The 14,226-nt window shown below is 51.7% G+C and overlaps 1 protein-coding gene across 1 annotated transcript in view; it reads left to right on the forward strand.

The window, feature by feature from the left end:
- LOC144609245 (ADP-ribose glycohydrolase MACROD1-like) overlaps positions 1-7,735 on the forward strand; it is a 794,541-nt gene extending 786,806 nt beyond the window's left edge. Inside the window, exon 11 of the mRNA XM_078427668.1 lies at positions 4,651-7,735. Coding sequence (XP_078283794.1) covers positions 4,651-4,691 — 41 coding nt within the window. The 3' untranslated portion in view covers positions 4,692-7,735. The remainder of the gene's footprint in view (positions 1-4,650) is intronic.
- Positions 7,736-14,226: the final 6,491 nt, after the last annotated feature.

Below are 14,226 nucleotides of genomic sequence, written 5' to 3' on the forward strand. Positions count from 1 at the left end.
TATGAGGTGCTGTTCCTCCAATTTCCGGTGGGCCTCACTATGGCACTGGAGGAGGCCCATGACAGAAAGGTTGGACTGGAAGTGGGAGGGGGAGTTGAAGTGCTCGGCCACCGGGAGATCAGTTTGGCCAACGCGGACCGAGCGCAGGTGTTGAGCGAAGCGATCGTGGAACCTGCGCTTGGTTTCGCCGATGTAAATAAGTTGACATCTAGAGCAGCGGATGCAATAGAAGAGGTTGGAGGAGGTGCAGGTGAACCTCTGTCTCACCTGGAATGACTCTGTCGGAGTATGCTCACTGTGTTCAAAACACGAGATCATTTTATCCTTTTGTCTGGCGGCACGGTGGCGCAGCGGTAGAGTTGCTGCCTCATAGCGCCAGAGAGCCCGGGTTCCATCCTGACTTCGGGTGCTTGTCTGTACGGAGTTTGTACGTTCTCCCCGTGACCTGCGTGGGTTTTCTCCGGGAGCCCCGGTTCCCTCCCCACACTCCAAAGACGTACAGGTTTATTTGGCCGAAGATGCCGGAGTAACTCAGCGGGACAGGCAGCATCTCTGGAGAGAAGGAATGGGTGACGTTTTTTGGCTCGAGACCCTTTCTTCAGATGCTATTGGGCTTGGTATAAATGCTAAATTGTACCTGGCGCGCGTGGGGTAGTGCTCGTGTGCGGGGATCGCTGGTCGGCTCGGACTCGGTGGGCCGAAGGGCCTGTTTCCATTTCTCTAAAGTCTAAAGTCTACAGTGGATCTTGTCCCTTGTCCTGTATTAGGCCTGGGGGGCGCTGTAGGCCCGGACGCTGTAGGCCCAGAAACTGTAGGCCTGGGGGGGGGGGGGGGGCTGTAGGCCCGGACGCTGTAGGCCCGGACGCTGTAGGCCTGGACGCTGTAGGCCCGGACAGTGTATGTCTGGAAAGTGTAGGCCCGGACAGTGTAGACCCGGACGTTGTAGGCCCGGACAGTGTTGGCCCGGACAGTGTAGGCCCGGACACTGTAGGCCTGGACGCTGGATAAACCTTTATCCATAACAAGCTAAACCTAATCTACTGAATTAAACAAACTGACCTCTAATACAATATAGACAAAACAATTACAATATGGTCGAGGCAGTGTACAGTGCAATCAAGACAGCAAGTTATTGCACAGCAATGAGAGCTAACATATTGCAAGTGCCGTTTTTTTTTTTTAAATAAAAGAAATAATGTAATTAAATATAAGGTGCGGTCGGTTGTAACATGTAATAAGTTTAGCAAATGTTAAGCAATATAAGTGCAGTAGAATGTAAACTTGTATTAAATTGAGGCTTATGTTTTCTGACAAGTAACTGACAGTGTTCCGATCAGTTCCGTTCCTTCCATTCAGTTTGATGTGAGTGTCTGGCAGTGTTCAGCTCACGTATGACGCTGGGGTAGAAACTGTTCTTGAGTCTATTAGTCCGTGATGTAATGGACCTGAACCGTCTACCAGAGGGCAGCAGTTGGAGCAGCTGATGACCAGGGTGGGAAGGATCCCTCAGGATGTTGGCTGCTCTGCTGAGGCAGCGGAGGGAGTAAAGTTCCTCTAGAGAGGGCAGTGGACAACCAATGATTTTCTTTGCAGAGTTGATGACCCTCTGAAGGGCTTTTTTGTCTGCCTCTGAGCTGCTGGTGTACCATATAGAAATACAGTACGTCAGCACACTCTCGATGGTGCAACGGTAGGCCCGGACACTGTAGGCCCAGACACTGTAGGCCTGGACGCTGTAGGCCCGGACATTGTAGGTCCGAACAGTGTAGGCCATTGGTGGAGCGGGAGCATGGCTGGGTGAGGTCACGTGGGGCGGTGACGTCACCTTTTGTCCCGTATTTGGGAGCGAGAAAGTTGGCAACCCTACTCCACACCGAACGGTAGCATTGTGTCTTTTCCTCTCAAGTCGATTGCAAAGCGCATAAGAATATCATTCATGTTTTACAGCCTGCTTAATGGACAATCAATTCCCATCAGCCGCGAATGATATTTAAGTAAATTTAATTCAGGCTGAAATTGATTTGCGCTCAGACGCATGATCTTTCAAATCTACTAATTACATAACAACAAAAAAGCGCCAGCGGTCTGATTGCTCATTGTAGGAGGCTCCCTCACCCCACGACACTATCAGCATTTCACTCAGCCCAAATTCATCCAAAATGGCTGCTTCACAGAGTCACAGAGTGATACAGCTTGGAAACAGGCCCTTCGGCCCAGCTTGCCCACACCAGCCAACATGTCCCAGCTACACTAGTCCCACTTGCCTGCGTTTCGTCCATATCCCTCCAAACCTAGGGTTGCCAACTTTCTAACTCCCAAATAAGGGACAAAAGGTGACGTCACCGCCCGCGTGCCCCACGTGACCTCACCCAGCCAGCGGCCACGTTTTCCCGCTCCACCAAAGGTGGCTGCCCGGGCCGGGAGGCGGGTTGCTACGCAACCTCCGTTCAGCGAACACACTCGGCCCCGCTCCCCGAACACACTCTGTTAGCCTACACCGTCCGGGCCTACAGCGGCCTGCGGGCCTACAGTGTCCGAACCTACAGTATCCAGGCCTACAGCGCCCCCCCGGGCCTAATATGGGACAAGGGCGGTCCCGTACGGGACAAACCAATTTAGCCCAATATTCGGGATGTCCTGGCTAATACGGGACAGTTGGCAACCCTACATGTATCCATCTAACTGTTTCTTAAACGTTGGGATAGTCCCAGCCTCAACTACCTCCTCTGGCAGCTTGTCCCATACACCCACCATCCTTGGTGTGAAAACGGCGCCCCTCAGATTCCTATTAAATCTTTTCTCCTTCACCTTAAATCTATGTCCTCCGGTTCTCGACTAGCCTACTCTGGCCAAGAGACTCTGTGCGCCTTCCCAATCTATTCCTCTCATTATTTATACGCCTCTATAAGATCACCCCTCATCCTCCTGCGCTCCAAGGAACAGAGTCCCAGCCTGCTCAACCTCTCCCTGTAGCTCACACCCTCGAGTCCTGGCAACATCCTCCTCGTAAATCCTCTCTTTACCCTTTCCAGCTTGACAACATCCTTCCTGTAACACGGTGCCCTGAACTGAGCACCATACTCTGAAGAAGGGTCTCGACCCGAAACGTCGCCCATTCCTTCTCTCCCGAGATGCTGCCTGACCTGCTGAGTTACTCCAGCATTTTGTGAATAAATACCTTCGATTTGTACCAGCATCTGCAGTTATCTTCTTATACTCTCAACACGGCCTCGGTTCGATTAGTTAGTTTTGTTCATTGTCACGTGTACCGAGGTACAGTGAAAAGCTTTTGTTGCGTGCTATACCAGTCAGCAGAAAGACAACACACGATTGCAATCGAGCCAATGTTCACAAGTTATAGGAGTAGAATTAGGCCATTCGGCCCATCGAGTCCACCCCGCCATTCAATCATGGCTGATCTATGCCTCCTAATCCCATTTTCCCGCCTTTTCCCCATAACCCTCGACACCCGTTCTAATCAAGAATTTGTCTATCCCTGCCTTAAGAATATCCACTGACTTGGCCTCCACAGCCCTCTGTGGCAATGAGTTCCACAGATTAACCACCCTCTGACTAAAGATGTTCCTCTAAACCTCCTTCCTCACAGAGCACCCTTTTAAATCTGAGGCTGTGACCTCTGGTTCTGGACTCTCCTACCTTGCCTTGCATCCAGCCAGGTATGGACATGCTCGACTCTGTCACCAGCAACCAGAGTGTGAAAAATGGTGCACCTTCCACAAGAGTGTAAGAAAATAACTGGTACAAATCGAAGGTATTTATTCACAAAATGCTGGAGTAACTCAGCAGGTCAGGCAGCATCTCAGGAGAGAAGGAATGGGTGACGTTTCGGGCGTGCAGCGTAGGTTTACTAGGTTAATTCCCGGAATGGCAGGACTATCATATGTTGAAAGACTGGAGCGACTAGGCTTGTATACACTGCGATCCCCGCACATTAACACTATCCTACACACACTATGGACAATTTTATATTACACCAAGCCAATTAACCTACATACCTGTACGTCTTGTATACACTGGAATTTAGAAGGATGAGAGGAGATCTTATCGAAACGTATAAGATTATTAAGTGGTTTGACACGTTAGAGGCAGGAAACATGTTCCCAATGTTGGGGGAGTCCAGAACCAGGGGCCACACACAGTTTAAGAATAAGGGGTAGGCCATTTAGAACTGAGATGAGGAAAATCCTTTTCAGTCAGAGAGTTGTGAATCTGTGGAATTCTCTGCCTCAGAAGGCAGTGGAGGCCAATTCTCTGAATGCATTCAAGAGAGAGCTAGATAGAGCTCTTAAGGATAGCGGAGTCAGGGGAGAAAGCAGGAACGGGGTACTGATTGAGAATGATCAGCCATGATCACATTGAATGGCGGTGCTGGCTCGAAGGGCCGAATGGCCTCCTCCTGCACCTATTGTCTATTGTTTATATTATCGCCGTCTATACCTCCCGTTTCCCTTTATCCCCTAACCAGTCTGAAGAAGGGTCTGGACCCGAAACATCGCCCATTCCTTCTCTCCAGAGATGCGGCCTGTCCCGCTGAGTTACCCCAGCGTTTTGTGTCCGTCTTCGGTTTAAAGCAGCATCTGCGTTTCCTTCCGATTCACTAACATTTAGCTTGTCTCTTTGACGGATCAGGTGCCAGGGATCCGAGCCAGCCTCAAGAGCAGAGCCAGTGAAGGATGAAGCCCTTGCGGAGAGGAGAAAACTGGAGTGGAGGACGCAGCGCCACCCATAGCCCTCCCGGCATCCATTTTAATTCCTCTCTGCCGATTCCTGATTTACAAGCTGGCTGTGATTTATGCCGCAAGAGAATGATACCAGAGATAAATCCTGTGTTATGAAGTGCTCTCGCTTCGGAAATCAATACACTGACAGCAGAAACGTCTAAAGTGGTGATTACAAGGTTTTTTAATTCTCTGCGTTACTCCCTGCTGTCTTTCCATAGTCTGAATCCGTCCATTTATGATTAGTTTAGTTTCGTTTCGTTTATACAGCGCGGAAACGGGCCCTTCGGCCCACCGAGTCCGCGCCGACCATCGATCCCCGCACATTCCCAATGTCCTGCACGCTTTGGGGACAATTTACACTTATGCCAAGCCCGTTAACCCTGCACGTCTTTGGAGTGTGGGAAGAGACCAAAGGATCTCGGAGAAAACCCACGCAGGTCACGGGGAGAACGTGCAAACTCCGCACAGACAGGCGCCCGCCGTCGGGATCGAACCCGGGACTCCGGCGCTGCGCGCGCTGTCAGGCAGTGACTCGGCCGCTGTAAGGCAGCAACTCTACCACCTGTGCCATCTTGGCTAAGATTAAACTTAACATCATTCCTGCCGCCAGTTGCGTTCTTCAAAAACCGCAACGCCGTGTTCCGCGACGTTGTTTGCCGGGTGGCTCTTTGGCCAATTGTGAATTCCCGACCATTCTGTGCTCTGTCACCACGCATGCAGGCAGGTATGCTGCTGCCTCACGGCTTCACAGGCCTGGCTTCCATCCTGCCTCCTGGTTCAGGTTCATTAGCGACAGGAGCAGAATTAGGCCATTCGGCCCATCAAGTCCACACCGCCATTCCATCATGGCCGATCTCTCTCTCCCTCCCAACCCCATTCTCCTGCCTTCCCCCCCATAACCCCTGACACCCGCTCTAATCAAGAATCTATCTATCTCCGCCTTACAAATATCCACTGACTTGGCCTCCACAGCCTTCTGCGGCAATGAAATCCACAGATTCACCATCCCTCTGACTGAAAAAAATTCCTCCTCGTCTCCTTCCTAAAGGAACGTCCTTTAATTCTGAGGCTGTGCCCTCTGGTCCGAGACTCTCCCACTAGTGGAAACATCCTCTCCACACCCACCCTATCCAGGCCGCTCACTATTTCGCTATTCCTGGGGTTGATTGTGTGGAGTTTGTACGTTCTCCCCGTGACTGCATTTCCACACGCATCCAAAAAGGCATGCCGATGGGATCATTGGTCACCGTACACTGCCGGTTCGATCCTGACCTCGGGCGCTGTCTGTACGTGCGCGGAGTTTGCACGTTCTCCCCGTGACCCGCCTGGGTTCCCCCCCCCACACCCCAAAGACGTGCGGGTTTGTTCGATTCGTCGGCCCACCGAGTCCGCGCCGACCAGCGATCCCCGCGCACAAGCCCCAGCCCACACGCACTGGGGACAATTTGCAAATTTTACCAAAGCCAATTAGCCTCCAAACCTGTGCGTCTTTGGAGTGTAAATCGCCCCTGGTGGGTCGGGACTGTGCGGAGAGTGGGTGGGGACGAGGGGTGACGTGTGAAAGGCTGATCGATGGTCGGCGTGGACTCGATGGGCCGAAGGGCCCGTTTCCATTGCTGTATCTTTCACGTCAGCTCAAAAATAAGTGGGAGGGGAGTGGGATTAGTGGGACAGCACTGACTCATCGGGCCGAATGCACTCCTCTGTGGTAAAGGAATATAAACAACATCGACAGTTTGTGCATTGATTCCCCTCTCTGCACCATCATTTGTAGAAAACAGCCACCATCGATGCCAGCTGGTCGTTAATAGGTATAAGGTCAGAAGGAATAGGAGCAGAATTAGGCCATTCGGCCCATCAGGTCTACGCCGCCATTCAATCATGGCCGATCTATCTCTCCCTCCCAACCCCATTCTCCTGCCTTCTCCCCATAACCCCTGACACCCGCACCAATCAAGAATCTATTTATCTCTGTCTTAAAAATATCCACTGACTTGTGGCCTCCACAGCCTTCTGTGGCAAAGAATCCCACAGATTCACCACCCCCTGACTAAAGAAATTTCTCCTCCTTCTGAAAGGGACGTCCTTTAATCCTGAGGCTGTGCCCTCTGGTCCTAGACTCTCCCGCTAGTGGAAACATCCTCTCCGCACCCACTCTAGTGCAAGCCTTACACTAATCTTACACTAAATGAGCGTTTCAATGAGGTAACCCATTGGGGGCGGCACGGTGGCGCAGCGCCAGAGGCCCGGGTTCGATCCCGACCGCGGGTTCTTGTCCGTACGGAGTTTGTACGTTCTCCCTGTGACCAGGTGGGTTTTCTCTGGGTGCTCCCGTTTCCTCCCACATTCCAAAGACGTGCAGGTTTGTAGGTTAATTGGCTTCGGTAAAAATAGCTAATTGTCCCTCGTGGGTAGGATGGAATCGCTGGTCGGCACGGACTCCATGGGCCGAAGGGCCTGTTTCTGCGCCCTATCTCTAAACTATGCTAAACTAGCACTTATAATGCACAGGGAGATAGCTCGTTTTCTAGATGTAGCCTTCGTGACACCGATTCGTTGATCAGTTGGGAACAATACCTCCAACCTCACTCATTTCATCGTCTCTTCTTACCCCCGTGGTTATTAATCCTAAAAATAAACACAGAACGCTGGAAATACTCAGCGGACCAGGCAGCGGCCGTGGAGAGAGAAGCGGGGAAACGTTTCGGGATTCAGTTGAAAGATCATTGATCTGAAGTACCAATCTGAAGATAGGGGACAAAAAGCTGGAGGAGAGAAGGAATGGGTGACGTTTCGGGTCGAGACCCTTCTTCAATATTAATCATCCGTCTTTCTCCTTGAATGTCTCCAGTATTTTCTGTTTCTACATCAGATTTTCAGCATCTGCAGTTTTCGATTAATACCGAGGTCTCATTTAAAAGTGAATCTGTTTGGTGTGAATGCATTTGTTCCGCTTTGATTGTTACTTGATTTTGATGTTATTGTAGCTTATAGTTCAGCTTGAGTTAATAAAGTGATTCGTATAACCTTTATATTGGTGTTAAATGTCGTTGTTCGAGATGTGGACTCTTATACATCGGCGAGACCAAATGTAGACTGGACGATTGTTTCGCTGAACACCTTCGCTCAGTCCCCATGGGCCTACCTGATCTCCCGGTGGCTCAGCACTTCAACTCCCCCTCCCACTCCCACACTGACCTTCCTGTCCTGGGCCTCCTCCATTGTCAGAGTGAGGCCCAGCGCAAATTGGAGGAACAGCACCTCATATTTCGCTTGGGCAGCTTACAGCCCAGCGGTATGAACATTGACTTCTCTAACTTCAGGTAGCCCCGGCATTTCCACTCTCTCCATCCCTCCCCCACCCAAGTCGCACCAGCTTCTCGTTCTCACCCAACAAACAGAGAACAATTGCATATCTTTCATCCAGTTCGTAAGGAATACGAGCAGAATTAGACCATTCGGCCCATCAAGTCTACTCCGCCATTCAACCATGGCTGATCTATCTCTCCCTCCTAACCCCATTTAGATTTTTTTAGAGATACAGCGCAGAAACAGGCCCTTCGGCCCACCGGGTCCGTGCCCCCCAGCGATCCCCGCACATTAACACTATCGTACACCCACTAGGGACAATTTTTTGTACATTTGCCCGGCCAATTAACCTACAAACCTGCACGTCTTTGGAGTGTGGGAGGAAACCGAAGATCTCGGAGAAAACCCACGCAGGTCACTGTGAGAACGTACAAACTCCGTACCCGTGGTCGGGATGGAACCCGGGTCCCTGGCGTTGCATTCGCTGTAAGGCAGCAACTCTACCGCTGCGCCACCGTGCCGCACACTTTCGCTAGAGCAGAGCTTTGGCATCGAGGTGGAACTTTGGAGATGGACGCGTGAGATAGACACCAGGAGCAGCGGTAACTCAGCGGGACAGGCAGCGTCTCTGGAGAGAAGGAGCGGGCGATGTTTTGGGTCGAGAGTGCTGGGCAGGTTTCAGATGCAAGGTCCTCAACACCGGACCGTCTAAGTCTTCCTAGCGACAGGATTAATCAAATCCAGACAGCAGAGGTGGCACTTTAGAAGGTGCTCAACATCCAAGGACGTACACGCCACTGGAGATAAATGGGTCTACTGTGGATAGGGTGAGCAGCTTTAAATACCTGGGAGTCCACATCACAGAGGATCTGACATGGACAACGCACATTGCCGCACTGGTGGGTAAGGCAAGGCAGTGCCTTTACCACCTCAGACAGCTGAGGAAATTCAGAGTGTCTCTGAGGATCCTTCAGTGCTTCTACTCTGGGGCTGTAGAGAGCATCTTGTCCGGCAACATCTCAATCTGGTTTGGGAACAGCTCTGCCCAGGACAGGAAGGCCCTGCAGAGAGTAGTGCGTTCGGCAGAATGCACCATGGGAACTACACTCGCCCCCCCTGCAGGACCTATACATCAGGAGGTGCAGATCCAGAGGCAGCAACATTATGGGGGACCCCTACCACCCCAGCAACGGGCTGTTCCAGCTGCTACGGTCAGGCAAACGCCTCCGCTGTCACGCTGCGGAAACGGAGAGGACGAGACGGAGTTTCTTCCCACAGGCCATCAGGACTGTCAACTTTTATAACTCCAGGGACTAATTTTTGTCTTCTCTATATTAACTTTATAATAATATAATAATAATAATAAACATTTATTTTATATAGCGCTTTTCCAAGAGCTCAAAGACGCTTTACAAAAACAGTCATGACATAAAAACAAACAGACGAACTGTCCTGACGGAGAAGTGGCGAACAAATAGCGCCAGCGTCCTCTCACGTCAGGGTCCGGCAGTAGACACACAAGACACACAATTACAATTTTAACACAAACAGCCATCACAGTGATTGCTCCAGGCACACCCTCACTGTGATGGAAGGCAAAGAAAAGTCTTATCTCCTCCTCATTCTTCTCCCGTGGCGCCACGAGGCGATCGAGGCTCGCGACTTTTGAAGCCCCCACCGGGCAACGGTAGGTCCCAGGGCCGAGCCGAGCAGGCCGATGAAGGTCCTGAGACCCCACCGGGCGATGGAAAGTGCCGCGGCCAGGCCACGCAGGGCGATGGAGGTCGATCAAACCTCGCGCTCCGGGGCGGTCGAAGCTGCTACGGCTGGAGCTCCCGAAAGCCGGTCGCCAGCCAGGGACCTGCGAGCTCCCGATGTTGCGGTCTGCAGGGCCCACGGCCGAAGCCTCCGAGATGGTAAGTCCAGGCCCTGCGACCGGAGTCTTCAAGGTCGATCCCAGCTGGTGGCCGCCGACTCCACGGTGTTAGGCCGTAGCACGAACGGAGACACAACACGGTAAAGGTCGCATCTCCGTTGAGGAGGAGATTGGAAAAAAAGGTTTCCCCCCACCCCCCCCCCACCACCCCCCACATATACAGAGTTAAAAATAAATCAAAACGTACATTTAAACGATGACAATAGACAAAACAAAAAAAAGACAGCGAGACTGCCGGTGAGCGGCAGCGGCAGAACACAGCCACGCCCCCGCATTTATTTATATGCTGTAACTGTCATTCTTTTTTGTGCGCAATCCGCAGGCATTGCCACTTTCGTTTCACTGCACATCGTGTATGTGGACGTGACAAATAAACTTGACTTGACTTGACTTGTATCATTGGCGATGTACACTTAGTCTCAGCAGGGAGCTAATTACCGGCACGAAGCTCTTGGATTCATGTGGTTTAGTGGCTTCAAGTTGCTGGGGTCTGGTCACATAGTGCAGTCCTCACCGGAGAGTTTTCACACGTTATAGGAGCAGAATTAGGCCATTCGGCCCATCGAGTCCACTCCGCCATTCGATCGTGGCTGATCTCTCTCTCCCTCCCGACCCCATTCTCCTGCCTTCTCCCCCTAACCCCCGACACCCGCACTGATCAAGATATTTGACCGCTCCCCGCATCTATGAGAAAGGAGGGCAAAATAGTTTGGACTGAAATTCTTCTGTTTCCCAGTTCAGTTTAGTTGAGTTTAGTTCAGAGAAACAGCGCGGAAACAGGCCCTTCAGCCCACCGAGTCCGCGCCGACCAGCGATCCCCAACACTATCCTACACACACACACACACACACACACACACACACACACACACACACACACACACACTGGGGACAATTTACAATTTTTGCCGAAGCCAATTAACCTACAAACCCAAGATAGGGACAAAAAGCTGGAGTAACTCAGCGGGACAGGCAGCATCTCTGGAGAGAAGGGATGGGTTTCAGGCTGAGATCCTTCTTCAGACGAACATTGTGCTGTTTAAAATACGTCCTTGGGCAAGGGTCAGGAAAGGGTGGCGCAGCGGTAGAGTTGCTGCCTTACAGCGAATGCAGCGCCGGAGACCCGGGTTCCATCCCGACTCCTGGTGCCGCCTATTTTTTTTAATTTTTTTTTTTTCATATTTTAGATATAGCACGGAAACAGGCCTTTTCGGCCCACCAAGTCCGCACCGCCCAGTGATCCCCGCACATTAACACTATCCTATTCACACTAGGGACAATTTTTACATTTACCCAGTCAATTAACCTACATACCTGTACGTCTTTGGAGTGTGGGAGGAAACCGAAGATCTCGGAGAAAACCCACGCAGGTCACGGGGAGAACGTACAAACTCCTTACAGTACAGCACCCGTAGTCAGGATCGAACCTGAGTCTCAGGCGCTGCATTCGCTGTAAAGCGGCAACTCTACCGCTGCGCTACCGTGCCGCCCTGTACGGAGTTTGTACGTTCTCCCCGTGACCTGCGTGGGATTTCTCCGAGATCTTCGGCTTCCTCCCACACTCCAAAGACGCACAGGTTTGTAGGTAAATTGGCTCGGTGTAAATGTAAAGATTGTCCCTAGTGCGTGCGTGTAGGATAGTGTTAGTGTGCGGGGATCGCTGGTCGGTGCGGACCCGGTGGGTCGAAGGGCCTGTTTCCACGCTGTGTCTCTCTAAAAACACTGGTTGACATGCCGGGATCTGTCCCAAGGTCAGGGATTGGTGTCAAGGTATGGTTTAGAATCAGAGGAGGTTTTAAAATAGTTGCTGTTAACAGCAGTTTGTATTTTAAGGCCGGTGTAAATCAAAACAGCACTCAGAGAGCTTCACGGGGCTGGTGGACAGCGAGCTGGAAAGAAGATTAATGTGCTGGAGCAATCACCAGGCATACGATGGAGAGGTTAAAATAACTTACTGCAATTTACGACCAGATGCACTGAGCTGCAACCCAGAGGGAGACCAGGCCCCTTTGTACGGCTACGAGGGTTGCCAACTTCCTCGCTCCCAAATGCGGGACAAGGTGACGCCCCACGTGACCTCACCCAGCCGGCGGCCACGTGCTACCGCTCCACCAATGGCGGCCGCCCGGGCCGCGAGGCGGGTTGCTATGCAACCTCTGTTAGGTGGCGCCAGGGCCTCTGGGCCTACACTGTCTGGGCCGACAGTGTCCGGGCCTACAGCGGCCTCCGGGCCTACAGTGTCTGGGTCTACAGTGTCTGGGTCTACACTGTCATGGCCTACAGCGGCCCCCGGGCCTACAGTGTCTGGGTCTACAGTGTCCGGGCCTACAGTGTCCAGGCCTACAGCGGCGCCCGGGCCTACAGTGTCTGGATCTACAGTGTCCAGGCCTTCAGTATCTGGGTCTACAGTGTCCGGGCCTACAGTGTCTGGGTCTACAGTGTCCGGGCCTACAGTGTCCGGGCCTACAGTGTCTGGGCCTACAGTGTCCGGGCCTACAGCAGCCCCCGGACCTACAGTGTCCGGGCCTACAGTGTATGTCCAGGCCTAATAGGCGACAAGGACGGTCCCATGCAGGACAAACTAATTTAGCCCAAAATACGGGATGTCCCGGCTAATACGGGACAGTTCGCAACCCTAACGACAACGCTAACCAGGCCCATACACGGAACAGTCACACCTTTCCCTGGTGACCTTTCATATGGATTCTCTCAACGAACCAGAATCTCACAATGGAGGGCAACGATTCTTCTCAAGATGCTGGAAATCGGGAACAATGAAGGGACTGGCAAAACTGTGTGTAGGCCGGTCATCGGTTTAGTTTAAAGAGTTTGACGATACGGCGCGGAAACTGGCCCTTCGGCCCACTGAGTCCGTGCCGACCGGCAATCCCCGCACACTAGCACGATCCCACGCTAACTAGGGACAATTTACAATCTTTACCAAAGCCAATTAACCGACAAACCTGTAAGTCTGGAATGTGGGAGGAAACCAGAGCACCCGGAGAAAATCCCCGTGGTCACGGGGAGAACGTACAAAGGTTTGTAGGTTGTGCAGGAAGAAAAACTGCAGACGCTGGTTTAAATCGAAGGTAGACACAAAAAGCTGGAGTAACTCAGCGGGATAGGCAGCATCTCTGGAGAGAAGAAATGGGTGACGTTTCGGGTCGAGACCCTGAGGGCCTTAAAACAAGATGAGTTGAGTATAGGAGCAAAGAGGCCCTTCTGCAGTTGTACAGGGCCCTAGTGAGACCGCACCTGGAGTACTGTGTGCAGTTTTGGTCTTCAAATTTGAGGAAGGATATTCTTGCTATTGAGGGCGTGCAGCGTAGGTTTACTAGGTTAATTCCCGGAATGGCGGGACTGTCGTATGTTGAAAGACTGGAGCGACTAGGCTTGTATACACTGGAATTTAGAAGGATGAGAGGGGATCTTATCGAAACGTATAAGATTATTAAGGGGTTGGACGCGTTAGAGGCAGGAAACATTTTTCCCAATGTTGGGGGAGTCCAGAACAAGGGCCACAGTTTAAGAATAAGGGGTAGGCCATTTAGAACGGAGATGAGGAAAAACGTTTTCAGTCAGAGAGTTGTGAATCTGTGGAATTCTCTGCCTCAGAAGGCAGTGGAGGCCAATTCTCTGAATACATTCAAGAGAGAGCTAGATAGAGCTCTGAAGGATAGCAGAGTCAGGGGGTATGGGGAGAAGGCAGGAACGTGGTACTGATTGAGAATGATCAGCCATGATCACATCTATTGTCTATTGAAAAGGCCTGTTTCCGCGCTGCATCTCTAAAAAAAAACTCTTTAATGTTCATTAAATGATCATCCATGATCACATTGAATGGCGGCGCTGGCTCGAAGGGCCGAAAGGCCTCCTCCTGCTCTCATCTCTCAGCTTCCAGCCCCTCCAGCTTCTTTCCCCAGGAGACAGCAAACAGGCTGCAGACTAAAATGAAAGTGAAATTGCATCCATCTGCTGTCTCAGTGCAGCCCACGACAGTGATTTAATAGCCTGTTAACCCCTGAAAATGGGGACAAGGCAGGGGCCTCTGGGGAATAGACATCACCGGGTTTCTGGAAGGAACCGCAGATGATCAAACTCAACGCTGGCATTAATTCCGACAGGGCTTGTGTACAAAAACAGCGGCTGCAACGCTGAGGAGTCTACGAGGCGCTGGTCAGGCGGCACGGAGTATTTTGTGAGCAGTGTTCGGCGCCCCGTATCTGAGGAAGGACGTGCT

The sequence above is a fragment of the Rhinoraja longicauda genome, chromosome 34, assembly GCF_053455715.1.
Source record: "Rhinoraja longicauda isolate Sanriku21f chromosome 34, sRhiLon1.1, whole genome shotgun sequence".
Classification (NCBI taxonomy): domain Eukaryota; kingdom Metazoa; phylum Chordata; class Chondrichthyes; order Rajiformes; family Arhynchobatidae; genus Rhinoraja; species Rhinoraja longicauda.